The sequence below is a fragment of the Chiloscyllium punctatum genome, chromosome 2 (assembly GCF_047496795.1).
Source record: "Chiloscyllium punctatum isolate Juve2018m chromosome 2, sChiPun1.3, whole genome shotgun sequence".
In the NCBI taxonomy this organism is placed as follows: domain Eukaryota; kingdom Metazoa; phylum Chordata; class Chondrichthyes; order Orectolobiformes; family Hemiscylliidae; genus Chiloscyllium; species Chiloscyllium punctatum.
Window position 1 is genome coordinate 112,864,329 of NC_092740.1, and position 15,890 is coordinate 112,880,218.

General features: G+C 40.8%; 1 protein-coding gene across 2 annotated transcripts in view; it reads right to left on the reverse strand.

Annotated features, from left to right (window-relative positions):
- The window catches only part of LOC140487917 (E3 ubiquitin-protein ligase UHRF1-like), a 186,002-nt gene that overhangs the window by 25,935 nt on the left and 144,177 nt on the right, over positions 1–15,890 (reverse strand). For both annotated transcript variants that reach the window (XM_072587355.1, XM_072587346.1), the window contains one exon: positions 1,765–1,869. In XM_072587355.1, coding sequence (XP_072443456.1) covers positions 1,765–1,869 — 105 coding nt within the window. The remainder of the gene's footprint in view (positions 1–1,764; positions 1,870–15,890) is intronic.

Below are 15,890 nucleotides of genomic sequence, written 5' to 3' on the forward strand. Positions count from 1 at the left end.
TCATCACGTTAGAGACAAGGTGCTAGCATGGATAGAAGCTTGGCTGTCTGGTAGAAAGCACAGAGTGGGGATAAAAGGGTCTTCTGTCAGGATGGAAGTCGGTGACTAGTGGTGTTCCACAAGGGTCAGTGTTGGGACCACAACTTTTCACTTCATACATTAATGATCTAGATGAAGGAACTGAGGGCATTCTGGGTAAGTTTGCAGATGATACAAAGATAGGTGGAGGGGCAGGTAGTATTGAGGAGGCAGACAGGCTGCAGAAAGATTTAGATGGATGAGGAGAGAGGGCAAAGAAGTAGCAGATGAAATACAACGTAGGAAAGTATGAGTTCATGAACTTTGGTCGGAAGAATTCAGGCACGACTATTTGCTAAATGAAGAGAAAATTCAGAAATCTGAAGTGCGAGACTGAGGAGTCCTAGTCCAGGTTTCTCTTATGGTAAAATTGCAGGATGAGTCATTGGTTAGGAAGGCAAATTCAATGTTGTCATTCATCTTGAGAGGAATAGAATATAAAAGGATGTACTTCTAAGGCTTTCTAAAGCTCTGGTCACACACATTGAGAGAATTGTGAGCAATTTTTGGCCCAATACTTCAGGAAGGATGCACTGGCCCTGGAGTGGGTTTAGAGGAGGTTCACGAGAATGATCCCAGGAATGAAAGGCTTAACATGTGAGAACGTTTGAGGACTCTGGGACTATACTCAATGGAGTTTAGATGGATGAGGGGTGATCTGACTGAAACTTACTGAACGGCCTTAGCAGAGTGAACATTGGGAAGATGTTTCCATTTGCAGAAGAGATGAGGTCCCAAGGGCAGAGCCTTAGAGTAAAGGGAAGATCCTTTAGAACTGAGATAAGGAGAAACTTCTTTAGCCAGAGAGTGGTGAATCTGTGAAATTCATTGCCACAGAAGGCTGTGGAGGCCAGGTCATTTGAGTATGATTAAGACAGAGATAGATAAGCTTTTCATTGCCAAGGGGATCAAAGGTTACAGGGAGAAAGTGGGGAAAATAGGGTTGAAAAACCTATCAGCCACAATTGAATGGCAGAGCAGACTCAATGGATCAAATGTCCTAATTTCTGCTCATATGTCTTATGGTCTTATGGAATCGAGAACACTCATTTCAACATTATTATTAGGATCTTTGCATGCATGTACCCAGTCTCTCAAACAAAATCATAATCGTTCCACAATAAATATTTGGGGGTCATACTAAGAGAGCAGTAGTGTGTCTGAGAATGAGAGCAAAAACATATGTGTGACTGAGAATGAGTGTGTGCAAGTAGAAGTGGGGATATTTAAGTGAAATTGTGAACAGACAGCAGGTGAGTGAGATGAACAGTGCACCTATGAGGGAGGGTGAGTGTGAGAGAAAGAGTGTTCGTATCTAAGTGACAGACTGTGTAGATGTGAATGAGTGTCAGTGAATAAGTGAGCGAAAGCAGCATCTGTGAGAGAGTGCATGAGTGAGAGAGAGTATTTGAGAAAATGTGCGTTACAGAGAGCACATGCGATAAACAACATGCAGGTGAGGCATAGTACGAAAGGGTGAGAGAATGCTTGTGAAACAACATGTGAGAGACCGAGTATGTGACACAATGAGGTTTGAGTGTGTGTTGTGGAAGAGAGTATGTCAAAGAAACAGAGAACACTCTCTCTTAACTACTCAGATAATTGTTGTGCATCAATGCCCCATGGATTCTTTTCAACAAATGCTACATGATTAATTACATATAGTTTCTTGTTTTAGCTACATACCACTTCATCCTCAAAGCCACCAGCTAGCACCAGAGAGTAGGCTCCGTCATTACTTCGTCCATGAATCCCTCCAACATGTGGCCTGTGAACACCTGCTTCACTCACCTTGCAGCAATAAAGCATTCAGATTTTAAACAATTAAGAAAGGTCACATTGTCGAGTTATCCATAGATAGATGAGCAGTAATTATCTTGAATTAGTCGTTTCACATTAACAGAACTAAAAATAGAAACAAAATCAGTAATATGATCTCAAAAAGGTCTCTCATTTATAGCATGAAGTTTAATTTTAAACAATAACTAATCAGTCCATAAGATAGATCACATTCTGAATATTCTTGAATCATGCAAATTGTTCACATATTAAAACACTGAATGGGTTATACGGAAGACTACATCTTGTTGGTTAGGCAACCGTAACTCTGAAACTGTGCCTAGTGGCAGCTATAAAACATAGAACATTACAGCACATTACAGGTCCTTCGGCCCTCGATGTTGTGTCGACCTGTGAAATCAATCTGAAGCCATCCAACCAAACTATTCCATTTTTATCCATATGTTTATCCAAAGACTATTTAAATGCCCTTAAAGTTGGCAAGTCTACTACTGTTGCCGGCAGGGCATTCCACTTCCCTACTACATTCTGAGTAAAGAAACTACCTCTGACACCTATTCTATATCTATCACCTCTCATTTTAAAGCTATGTCCCCTTGTGCTGGCCATCACTATCCAAGGAAAAAGGGTCTCACTGTCCACCCTATCTAATCCTCTGATCATCTATTAAGTTACCTCTCACCTTCTTCTCTCCAATGGAAACAGCCTCAAGTCCCTCAGCCTTTCCTCATAAAACCTTCCCTCCATACCAGACAATATCCTAGTAAATCTCCTCTGAACCTTTTCCAAAGCTTTCACATCCTTCCTATAATGTGGTGACCAGACTGCATGCAATACGCCAAATGCTGTCAAAGTTTTGTACAGCTGCAGCATGTCCTCGTGGCTCTGAAACTCAATCCCTCGAACAATAAAAGCTAACACACCATCCTGCTTAACAACCCTATCAACCTAGGTAGCAGCTTTCAGGGATCTATGCACATGGACACCAAGATCTATCTGTTCATCTACACTTTTAAGAATCTTAGCATTAGCCCAGTACTCAGTACTCCTGTTACTCCTTCCAAAGTGAATCACCTCACACTTTTCCACATTAAACTCCATTTGCCACCTCTCAGCCCAGTTTCTATGTCCCTCTGTAACCTGAAATATCCTTCAGCACTATCCACAACTCTACCAATCTTACTGTCATCCGCAAATTTACTAACCCATCCCTCTATGCACTCATCCAAGTCATTTATAAAATTGACAAACAGCACTGACTCCAAAACAGATCCTTGCGGTACACTACGAGTAAATGAACTCCAGGATGAACATCTCCCATCAATCACAATCCTCGAGCCAATCTCTGGTCCACACCGCAAAATCATCCTCAATCCCATGCCTTCTATGCAACAGTTAATATAATGCTCAACCTCTTACATACCAAGATGCCAGGTGCAAAAGGTGATGCAAATACTTCTTCACCAAAACAACATATTTGAAGCATACTTTCCACATAACCTTAAGGTAATTTAGAACTAAAATAGATTACCTACATAAGAATTGCCTTCCTTGTAAAATATCTTTCCTTAAAACTTTCCAGAAGTGTAGTTTACCTTAGGAGAAAGTGAGGACTGCAAGTGCAGGAAAGTCAGAGTCAAAAAGTGTGGTGCTGGAAAAGCAGGATAGGTAGTACCCGAGGGGCTGGAGTGTCAATGTTTCAGGCATAAACCTTTCATCAACAGGTGGAAGGGGACTGAGAAATAAATAGGGAGCTGAGTGGGGGTGGGGGAGGGTAGGTGATAGGAGGATGCAGGTGGGAGGTGATTGTCATTGGTCAGTGGGGAGGGTGGAATGGATAAAAGGGAAAGAAGATGGACAGGTAGGACAGGTCAAGAGGGTCATGCCGAGTTGGAAGATTGGATCTGGGATGAAGGCGGGGGTGGGGAGTATGGAAACTGGTGAAGTCAATGTTGATGCTGTGTGGTTGGAGGGTTCCAAGATGGAAGATAAAGCGTTCTTCCTTCAGGGTGGCTTTGATTTGGTGGTGGAGGTGGCCCAGGATTTACATTTTCCTGGGGGAGTATATGGGAAAGTTGAAGTGGTTGGCCATGGGATGGTGGGGTTGTTTGGTGCGTGTGGATCAGAGATGTTCCCTGAATCACTCCACAAGTTGGCATTTAGTCGCTTTGATGCAGAGGAGACCACATTGTGAGCAACGGACACAAAAGATGATGTGGGAGGATGTGCAGGAAAATCTCTACCAGAGTTGAAATGATGCTTTACGGCCTTGGACAGAGGTGGGGGGGGGGTGTGTGTGTGTGAGAGATGTGGGCGCTGGTTTTGCACCTTTTCCGGCAGCAGGGGAAGGTGCCAAGTAGAGTGTATGGGTTGGTGGGGAGCGTGTACCTAATGAGGGAGCTGCAGTGGGAATGATCTCTGCGTAACACAGATAGGTATAGACAGGTTTTGGCAAAACCAAATGAAAAGCTCATGTGAATTACCACAACATTGCAGCCTGGCAGTGATAGTGTGATTTAGGATCTAAATCTATGCTGATAATAACATTCTGGAACCTGTGGCAGTGAATCCTTTCAAGAGGCAGAGAGAGAGAGAGAGAGAGAGAGAAGGGGAAGGAGAGAGAGAGAGAAAAAAAGGGGGAGGGAGAGAGAGAAAGAGAGAGAGAGAGAGAGAGACAGAGAAAGTAGACAACGGCAGCAATCGGAATTCATGGAGCTTTCTAAATGGCCTTTCATTTGAGACCTTCTAAAAGGTGCTGCTGGCAAGACCAGCATTTATTCCTCACCACTAATTGCCTTTGAGAAAGCAATGGTGAGTTGCCTTTCTTTCCTCGCAAGACAACCTTCTATATCCACAATCAACCTAGTAAACCTTCTCTGGTCCGGCTTGAATGCCAGTATATTTTTTCCTTAGATAACAGGGTCAAAACTGTTCACAATATTCCACATGTTGTCTAGCTGGTTCCTTGCACAGTTTTAGAAAGACTTCCCTACTACTTTACTCTATTCCCATTGAAATAAAAGGCTAACATTACATTTGCCTTTCATATTACTCACAGAACGTGTATTACCTTTTCATGATTTATGCATGAAGACCCCCAAATGTTGGTTGTGCCGTTTTTTGTGGACTTTCTCCATTTAGATATTGTTCGGCTGCTCTATTTTTCCTGTCAGCTATATAACCTCCTATTTCCATACGACCATAAGATCATAGGAGCAGAAATTAGGCCATTCAATCATGGCTGTTAAGTTTCTCAACCCCATTCTTCCACTTTCTCCCTGTAACTCTTGATTCTCAAGAACCTGCTGCAGTGTGATGTGGCTCGTTGGAATAGTGTTCTGATACAGCTTCGTTTGTGTGTGTTGGGATGGTTGCTGGTGTAGTTGAGTATTTGGTCAGTGTTTGTCGGTTTTCTGTATACACAGGTTTGTAATTCTCCCAAATACTCAACTACACCAGCAACCATCCCAACACACACAAACGAAGCTGTATCAGAACACTATTCCAACGAGCCACATCACACTGCAGCACAGACGAACTTCGGAAAACAGAGAATCACCTATACGGCATTTTCAAGAAGAACAGATACTCAAAAAACACAGTGCACAGATTCCTCAAGAACAAACCACGACAAGCAGACAAAACACAGCCAGAAACCCTAACCACCTTACCATATATCAAAGAAGTTTCAGAAATGACAGCCAGACTACTGAGACCCCTTGGAATCCTAGTAGCACACAAACCCACCAACACTCAAACAAAAACTAACAAACTTCAAAGACCCAGTACATCCCATGGACAAAACCAACGTCATCTATAAAATTCCATGCAAGGACTGCCACAAACACTACGTAGGACAAACAGGAAGAAAGTTAGCCACCAGGATACACGAACACCAGCTAGCTACAAAAAGACACGACCCTCTCTCCCTCGTAGCCCTACACACGGATGAAAAACAAAACACCATTTCGACTGAGACAACACATCTATCCTGGGACAGGCTAAGCAAAGACATGCCAGAGAATTCCTAGAGGCCTGGCACTCCAACCACAATGCCATAAATAAACACATAGATCTAGATACCATCTATCAACCCCTCAGAAAACTAACAGGAAATGACATCACCACAAACCCCAGGAACCCCATTCAGGAGAAAGATATAAATAGAAAGCAGGAGACAACAGCTTCGCTTCACTTGGAGGTCGCCACTGATGATGTTACCTAGCCAGGTAATGAAACGTCTGGATATCAAACCTACAGCTCAGCGAGCAAACCTGCACCCTAGTTCCTCATATGTTAAGCTTTTCATTCCTGGGACCATTGTCATGCACCTCCTCTAAACACACTCCAGGGCCAGTTCATCCTTCTTGAGACATGGGGCCCTAAACTGTGCATAAAACTTCAAATGTTGTCTAACCAAAGGCCTTCTAGATCCTCAGAAGTATATCCCTGCTTTCATATTCAAACTTCCTCAAAATAAATACCATCATTGCATTTGCCTTCCTAACTACTGACTCAACCTGCAAGTTTACCTTGAGAGAATCCGGAAATAGAATTCCCAAGCCTCTTTGCACTTCAGACTTCTGAATTTTGTCCTCATCTAGAAGACAGTCCATGCCTCTATTCTTCCTACCAAGGTGCATGGTGTCACACTTTCCCATGTCATACTCCATCTGCCACTTCTTTGCCCACTCTTCTAACCTGTCCAAATCCTTCTGCAGTCTCCTCAATGCTACCTGTTCCTCTACATATCTGAGGAAATTCTGCAAACTTAGCCAGAATGCCCTCAGTTCCTTCACCTAAATCATTAATGTATAAATTGAAAAGTTGTGGTCCCAACACTGAGCCTTGTGGAACTTGTTATTAGCTGCTATCTTGAGAAAGACACTTTTATCCCCACTCTCTGCTTCCTGCCAGACATCTATCCATGCTAGCACCTTGCCTCTGATACCATGGGCCCTTATCTTACTTGCTAAAATTCTTTTTGAATTCCAGATAGATAACATCCATTGGCTTTCTTTGGTCTAACCTGCTTGTTATTTCCTCAAAGAATTCTATCAGATTTGTCAGGCATGACCGTCCCTTGATGAAACCATGCTGACTTTACCCTATTTTACCATGCACTTCTAAGTATTCAGATATCTCATCCTTCACAATGGACTCCAAAATCTTACCAACGACTGAGGTTAAGGTAATCTGCCTATAATTTCCCACCTTTTGTCTTACTCTCTTTTTAATCCGGGGGTTACATGAGCAATTTTCCAGTCCTCTCAGACCCTAACTGATTCTAGCAATTCCTGAAAGCTCACCACTGAAGCTATCTCTTCAGCCATCTCCCTTAGAACTCTGGGGTGTAGTCCATCTGGTCCAAGTATTTATCCACCTTCAGGCCACTCAGCTTTCCTAGCACCTTCTCTTTGGTGATGACCACCATACTCAGATCTGCACCCTCACTCTCTTCAATCTTTGGGATAAAACTTGTGTCTTACCCTGTGAAGATTGACGCAAAGTAATTATTCAGTTCCTTAGCCATTTCCTTGTTCTCCACTACTATCTCTCCAGTATCATTTTCCAGTGGTCCAACGTCCACTTTTGCCTCCCTTTTTTTTCCTTTATATATCTAAAAGAAATTCTTACTGTCTTCCTTTATATTATTGGCTAGCTTACCCTCATATTTCATCTTCTCCTTATTTCTTTTTTTGTTGCCCTCTATTGGTCTTTCCAATTCTTTCGCCACATTATATGTTTTCACTTTTGCTTTTTTGCTATCCCTGACTTCCCTAGTCAGCCATGATTCGGAGATGCCGGTTTTGGACTGGGGTGTACAAAGTTAAAAATCACACAACACCAGGTTATAGTCCAACAGGTTTAATTGGAAGCACACTAGCTTTCGGAGTGACGCTCCTTCATCAGGTGATTGTGGAGGGCTCGATCGTAACACAGAATTTATAGCAAAAATTTGCAGTGTGATGTAACTGAAATTATACATTGAAGAATTGATTGTCTGTTAAGCCTTTCATCTGTCAGAATACAGTGATAGTTTCACTTCTTTCATGTGTAAATCACAAAACCCTTTTTTTTAAAAAAGTTGCATTCTCGGGTTAGCTGTTAACAAAGGTGATAGCTAGACAATATGTTGAAAGTGTTAGCCCCCTGTGTTCAACATATTGTCTAGCTATCACCATTGTTAACAGCTAACCCGAGAATGCAACTTTTAAAAAAAGGGTTTTGTGATTTACATATGAAAGAAGTGAAACTATCACTGTATTCTGACAGATGAAAGGCTTAACAGACAATCAATTCTTCAATATATAATTTCAGTTACATCACACTGCAAACTTTTGCTATAAATTCTGTGTTACGATCGAGCCCTTCACAATCACCTGATGAAGGAGCATGCTTCCAATTAAACCTGTTGGACTATAACCTGGTGTTGTGTGATTTTTAACCTAGTCAGCCATGGTTGCCTCATCCTCCCTGTACAATGTTTCTTTTTCCTCGGGATGAATCTCTGCTGTGTCTCCTGAATTACTCACAGAGTAGCTCACTCCTGCCATTGCTGTTCCACTGTCTTGCCTGCTAGACTCTTCTCCCAGTCAATTTTGGTCAGCTCCTCCCTTACGCCTCTGTAGTTGCCTTTATTCAGCTGTAATACCGTTCCCGCTGATTCTTTGTTCTCCCTCTCAAATTGCAGAATAAATTCAATCATACTATGATCACTGCCTCCTAAGGGTTCCTTCGCCTTAAGCATCATTATCAAGTCTGCCTCGTTGCATAACATTAAATCCAGTATTGCCTGTTCCCTAGTGGACTCCACCACAAACTGCTCCAAAAAGCCACTTGCCCATATTATAGTCCAATGTCAAGCTTTTGCCCACTCACATAAACTGTCTATATCCTTCTGCAGACTCTGTCTTTCTCACTACTTGCCTTCTGACCTATTTTACGTCATACACAAACTTTTCTACAGTACATAAGTTTTCCTCATCCAAATCATTAATATATATTGCAAATATTCGTGGCCCCATCACTTCACTACTTATAAGTTGAAATCCTGAAAATTACTCTGAAAATGATCCCAGCTATTCATTAGCCAATTCCAAATGAGTATGAGAAAACCTAGAAAATTCAGAAATCACTTCTTTACCCAGGGAGTGGTGGGAATATGAAATTCAATTCCAGTGAGTAGTTGTGGTGAGTGGTATAGAAAGAGGATAAACAAAGATAAAAGGAACACAGGGTTATGCTAACAGTGTTAGGTGGGACCAGTCGGTAGTAGCTGGAGAGGAGCATTAGTAGAGGAATGGTCCATTTCTGTCTTCCCTATTTGATATAATTCTATTTAATGATGCCCATTCATTGTGATTCAAAGTCAAATGGAAATTAACCAACTTTAATTAACCACTTCTTCTCTGGAACAATGCAATCATAAGGATTGGCTACATATATAATTTAAGAATGATTGTAATACCAAGCAAGTAATAAAACCTTCTGTTTCACTCGACATCCTCCACATATTTTAGAAACCACTGAAAGGAGGGAACTTGGGATAGAGAAAAATCCAGAGATATTTTAACAGTTGTTAGGGATGAGCTGTAAATGGTAGTGCCCTACGTTGCAGCTGTAACTAAATAGTAACATTTAGTGACTGTATGTGGTGTATCTCAAATGTGGTACCCTTAAATATACTATAAGTGGAATGTGATTACATACCAGGTTGAACAAGACTTAACCTGTTCCTTTTTTTCAAAAGCCTTAGCAGTGGGGAAACCATTTCATCAGTCATTGGATATTCACCAATGAATTAGTCATTACTTTGCCTTGGGCCATTGCAAAACAAAAAAATCACAATTGAAAATGCCTATGCTGTTCTGGGAAAAAAAGATCAACTTGAGGTTGTACTAAAAATATAAATTGGAATGTCATTTCCACTGTTCTTACTTTGTGACCATACAAAAAACAATAAGACCCAACTGAAACCAAGAAATGATCTCAGATTTAAAATGCTAAGTGTGCCCAAATAAGCCCTTTGACAGAACATTTCACAAATTTAAATTTAGAAGATGTACAATTATAAGACCATAGGCTAGAGGGCCAGAAGTAGGTCATTCAGCCCACTGAATCTGCTATGCCATTTAATAAGATCACAGTTGATATGATAATCCTCAACACCACTTTCCCGCCTTTTCTTGTTAACTGTTGATTTCTTAACTGAGCAAAGATCGGTTGATCTCAATCTTGAATATACTTAACAATCCAGCCTCAAAAGCTCTCCATACTAAAGAATTCCATGGAATTACTACTGTATTGACTTGCTACTAAAAACACCTACAGAAACAGATATGCTTCATTTGCTTTATGCATTTCTCAAAGAGAACTTAGTAAGGGAGATGTAATTCCAGGAAAATATACACAACTTCCTAAAATTTAAGTAGAGCCAAACTACAAAACTTTAAGAAAACTGAAAACTCAAACATCCAAATAAATAAGTGGTCCCAGAGACCTCTTCAAAGCAATAAAATGATCAAAATCTCCAAATTAGTTTGAATTTTAAAACCCTGCTACTATTTGAAATTACACTCTGCAATTTGGTTTGTTTCTTTCCTAGAACTGAAACTTTTGATATAACACAGGGCAAAAAAACACAAATCACTACAATGGATATGCAAGAAATGCAACCAGAATTTGTTGTTATTTATGCTGCCTCACTGCAGCTATCTATAGATAGTTCTATAACGTGATGGTTGCGTTCTTGTGCAACCCTGCATTATAGAAAAATCAGTCTTTAGAAACAGTTCTTAAAGTGTTGGCGATATAATCGCGTTACAGCCAACACATATTTTAAAAGTTTGCACTTTAGAAACAGTGTCCCCAATTTGTCAATCACATTACAGCCAATTCACGTTAACGAAATGCATACAATAGCAGAAATCCTGAAGCTGATATTTTCCAGGAATCCAAACATAGCCAATCCCTAAACACATTGCTGTGCTATACATCCCTGGTTAAATACTGAGTGGAATCTTATAATCCATATTTTAGGATACAAACTGGTGATGAGGAAGAGCTTAGATTGAGCATCGTGCATAATTGTTCTCTGCAAAATTAAACTGAAGATTTGCATTACACGTGAGTACAGACATATGTAATCCTTTCAACGCTATAGCAAAATGTGGTTATCTTGAGAAGTTGTTTCATAACAATAACCTAAATTTATATATCACATTTAATGAAATAAAGCAAACCAAGACACTTCACAGGAACATTATAAAACAAGGTATGACACCAAGCCATGTAAGGAGATATTATAATAGCCTGACGAAGGTTTTAAGCCTCTTAACAAGAATGAGCAGTTACTTACAAATTAGGGGCTTAGGTAGGCTATTCAGACCCTCCAGTCTGCTCCATCATTCAAAAAAACCCTGATGACCACTGTGAATATGGACTTAAGTTTACATTCCCATCTACTCCGATAACCTTTGTTTTTTTTTGTTAGTCCATAATTTATCTATTTCTACCTTAAAATATTCAATAAATCGGTCTCTATCAATCTTGAATACAGTTCCCTTGATGATTGAGCCTCAAAAAGGTTCCAATGTTTGCCTTAGATGGAAGATCTCCTATTTTTAACCTGGGTCCTCCAGATTCTTCCACAGTGAGAAATATCCTTTCAACATGCACCTTATAGAAGATCCTGAGGGGATTTTTCGATTCAAAAATCACACTCTCGTACCCCTAAACGCCAATGATGTAAATCATTGAAGCATCCCCAACCCTAAGTGTGGAGGTAGGGAATCGAGACCCGCCTGCTCCAGAGGTGTAAAATAACTTAAATATATCCCTTTGCAAACTCTGTGTGTTCTTCATGACTTAGCTTCATAACCAACTTTGCATTATCAGCAAATTTAGCAACAATACATTTAGTCCCTTCACAAAGTCTGATTGTAAACAGTTGAGGCCCCAGCACTGCTTTTTTCCATAGAATCCATAGTGTGTGGAAACAGGCCATTAGGCCTAACACGTCCACAGCAATCCTCTGAAGATCATCCCACCCAGTCCCATCCTCCTACCCTTTCCCATTTCCCACCTAACCTACACATCCCTGAACACTATGGCAATTTAGCATGGCCAATTCACCTAACCTACACATCTTTGGACTGTGGGAGGAAACCAGAGCACCTGGCAGGAACCCACACAGACATTGGGAGAACATGCAAACTCACACAGCCCAAGGACGGAACTGAACCCGGATTCCTGGTGCTGAGAGGCAGCAGTGCTAACCACTGAGCCACCATGCTACCCTTTCACCTGACCACCTTTGGCAATTTATGTACATTTCTGCCTGTTTTCTGTCAGTTCGTTAATCCTCTTTCCAAGCTAATATCTTATCAACTACACCATTATTTCCTATTTAGCAAAGTAATCTTTAATGTGGCGCCTTGCCCAATGCCTTCCAGATATCCAACTACAACATTCCCACAGGTTTCCCTTCATCCATGTTGCTTGTTACTTCCTCAAAGGACTTGAGTAGATCAGTTAAATATGATTTCCCTTTCACAAAATAATGTTCACTCTGATTACACTCAGCCTTTCTAAAAACCTCACTCTATCCTCCTTAATTAAAAATCCTACCATTTTGCCTTTGACAGATGTTCAGCTGACTCGCTTGTAGTGTCCTTCTTAATGTCTCCTTTTTTTACTTGAATACAGGAGTTGTAATTGCTATTTTCCAATCTCAAAAGTATTTTCCAGGATCTAATAAATATTGGAATATTAAAACTAATGCATCTTTCTATTTTAAAGGCCACTTTATTTTTTAAACTCAGTAACATTAAATTCATCAGAACTTGAAGATATATTAGTTTTTAATCGTATTAGCTTCTCAGGGCCCCTTCTCTGGCAATTGAAATAGCTTTAAGTTCCTACCTTTCACTTCATAATTCATAACTGTTTCTCAGATTGCATTGTATCCCCTATATTGGAGAGGTTTAAATATCTATTGTTAACTTCATTCACCATTTCTTTATTAATCGTTAATTCCTCAAATTCATTATCTAAAGGATCATTGATACTTTTCTCTTAAGTACTTGTAGAATTTTTTTTACATCTTGTCTTTGCACTTCTAAATAGTTTCTCTTCTTGTTCTCTCACTTCTTGTTCCTTATTATTCTCAAAGTCGTTCTTTGTTTTTTTTTATATCTTCTGTCTTACCACTACTTTTCACTATATTGATTGCCTTTGATTAAGAAAACTTCCTCATGTTTCTAATTGGTTACGGCCTTGCAACCCTGCCAAATATCTACATTCTTCCAAATCCAGCCTCTTAACATAACTGTTCTGCTATTGGTGCCTGTGGCTTCACCAGCCTGGATTCCAAGATGAGATTGTGGTGTACTTTGAAGTACATGGTAAAATAGAGTCGAGTCAATACAGCTTGGTCAAGAGGGAGTCAGTCTGACAAATCTATTGGAATTCTTTGATGAGGTAATGAGCAAGTTAGACAAAGGACAGGCAGTGGACATGATTTATTTGGATTTCCAGAAGGCCTTTGCCAAGGTGTACTTGGTGGGAGGAGGGGGGGTGGGGGTGGGGGGCAAGTATTGACATGGTGCTTTTTCTAGCATCACACTGTATTGACTCTGAATAGAGGAGGGCTGACTGGCAAAAGGCAGGGAATAGGAATGAAGAGATCTTTTTCAGTATGACAGATAGTTACTAGTGAAGTTCTGCAGGGGTCCGCATTGGGACCACTGATATTCATGTTATACACTGATGATCTGGATGAAGGAACTAAGTGTTGTTGCTAAGTTTGCAATTGACACAAAGATAGATGATAGGATTTGTACAGGTGAAGAGAGTAGGTGAAGAAGTGGCAGATTGAATACTACGTGGGAAAGTGTGAGATTATGCACTCTGGTAGGAAGAATAGAGGAGTAGACTATTTTCTAAATGGGGAAAGGCTTCGGAAATTTGAAGCACAAAAAGACTTGGGAGTTCTAATTTTGGATGCTCTTAAAGTTAACATGCAGATTCAGTTGGCAATTAGGATTGCAAATGCAATGTTTGCATTCATCTCAGAGGGCTAGATGCAAGAGCAGAAATGTACTGCAGATGCTATACATGGCTCTGGTTAGACCGCATTTAGAATATCATGAGCAGTTCTGATCCCCAAGTACTCCACAATCTCATCCAAGATGGATGTGTTGGCATTGAAGAGGAGGTTTACAAGAATGATTCTGGGATGAAGGGCTTGACATATGAGAAGGTTGAAGTGGCTGGGTCTGCACTTGATTGGAGTTTAGAAGAATTAGAGGGATTCAATGAAACTTACAGAATGCTGAGAAGCCCAGATAGAGTGGATGTTGAGAAGATGTTTCCACTAATAAGAGAGACTAGACCCTTAGGGCACAGCCTCAGAATGACGGGATGACCATTTAGAACTGAGATGAGAAGGAATTTCTTCATTCAGTGGATGGTTAATCTGTGGAATCATTGCTGCTGAGGGCTGTGAAGGCCAAGTCATTGTGTATATTTAAAACAGATTTTCAGAGGAACCTCGATTATCCAAATACCAATTATCTGAAGGAGATCGCGAGGTCCCGATAGAAGACATGTTTCCAATAGTGCGTGCACCTTTTGTTTACAGTTATTAAACAGGCAGCATCTCCAAATGACTGACCTCCTGCTCTCTCTCTCCCAACACTTTCCCTGGAGTTCTACAGAGGGGTGTACCCTAAACCACTGTCCCCAGATAATCTCTCCAACATTGTCCTGTACCCCTGTAACGTTGAACCTGTCAAAAAGTTGCAGGTATAAGTTGTGTGTGTTTGTATGCGTGCGCTCTATTTGGAGACTTACCACACAAAGGCACCTGCAGCAGCAGCAGTCTTGTTGGTAGTGTTCATATGGCTGCCCCAGAGAGGGGGCGATGTTGGATGGGGTTGGGAGCGGTGTTGGGCTGTGGGGGGGCCGGTGGGATGGGGTTGGAGTTGGAGTGTGGGGAGCGGGGGCAGTGTTGGAAATGGGGTCTTGCATGCTATGTGCTGCTGCTAGCCTCCTGAACAGGGAGCAGACTTTAAAAACTTCAAACCCCAGAGGAAAGGCATTTAATTGATTAAGCAAATAATCGATTATCCGAACAAAATAGTGCCCGCCCATCTCATTTGGATAATCAAGGTTCCCTGTATATAGATTTGTGTTTTGTAAGGAGATCAAGGGTTACAGGGACAAGGCAGGAGAATGGAGTTGAGGAACATATTGGCTGTGACTGAATGGCATAAAAGACCCAATGAACTGAATGGCCTAATTCTGCTCCTATATTTTATGGTCTTAAATTCTAGAATTCCGTCCATAAATCTCTCTGCCTCTTTATATCTCATTCTACCTTAAAGACACTGTCCAAGATCCATGACATTAAGCTTTAATATTTTCCAGCTGAGCCCGTATTAAATCAAGTTCAATAATACTCCTGTATAAAGGCTCAGTATACTCTACTATAATAATGGTAAATAAAAATGGATGTTTGATGACCGGCATTGACATAATGGCTGAAGGGCCTCTTTCCACACTGTAAAATCTCTATGACTCTAAACATTGTTATGTAGATAGAAGAGGTAATAAATTAAAATTAGTATTCCCCAACACCTCAATATCTAAAACTACCTGCTAGCTGTGTGTGTGTGTGGGGGGTGGGGAGGCAGGGGGAGGGGAGAGAACCGCATGGAATAACAGAGAAAAGGGGGCTAAGGACAGATGCCTACCGTACTCTAGCTGACACTATGTGTCTATCACGCTTTAATTAATGTGGAGTCAGTGTTGTGATAAGTGAAGAAGTGCTTTTAGAATTTGTGAGAAATGACAAATTCTACCTCGGAATTCAGTCAACTGCAGTACAGAATACTGGTGACTGCTGCTGAATCCAAAAGAGCAGAGATAAAACTGCACTCATTCCAAATTAGAGACAATGCTTCCACCATTCCTGATGTCTGTAGGCTGCTTACATCATTGAACAA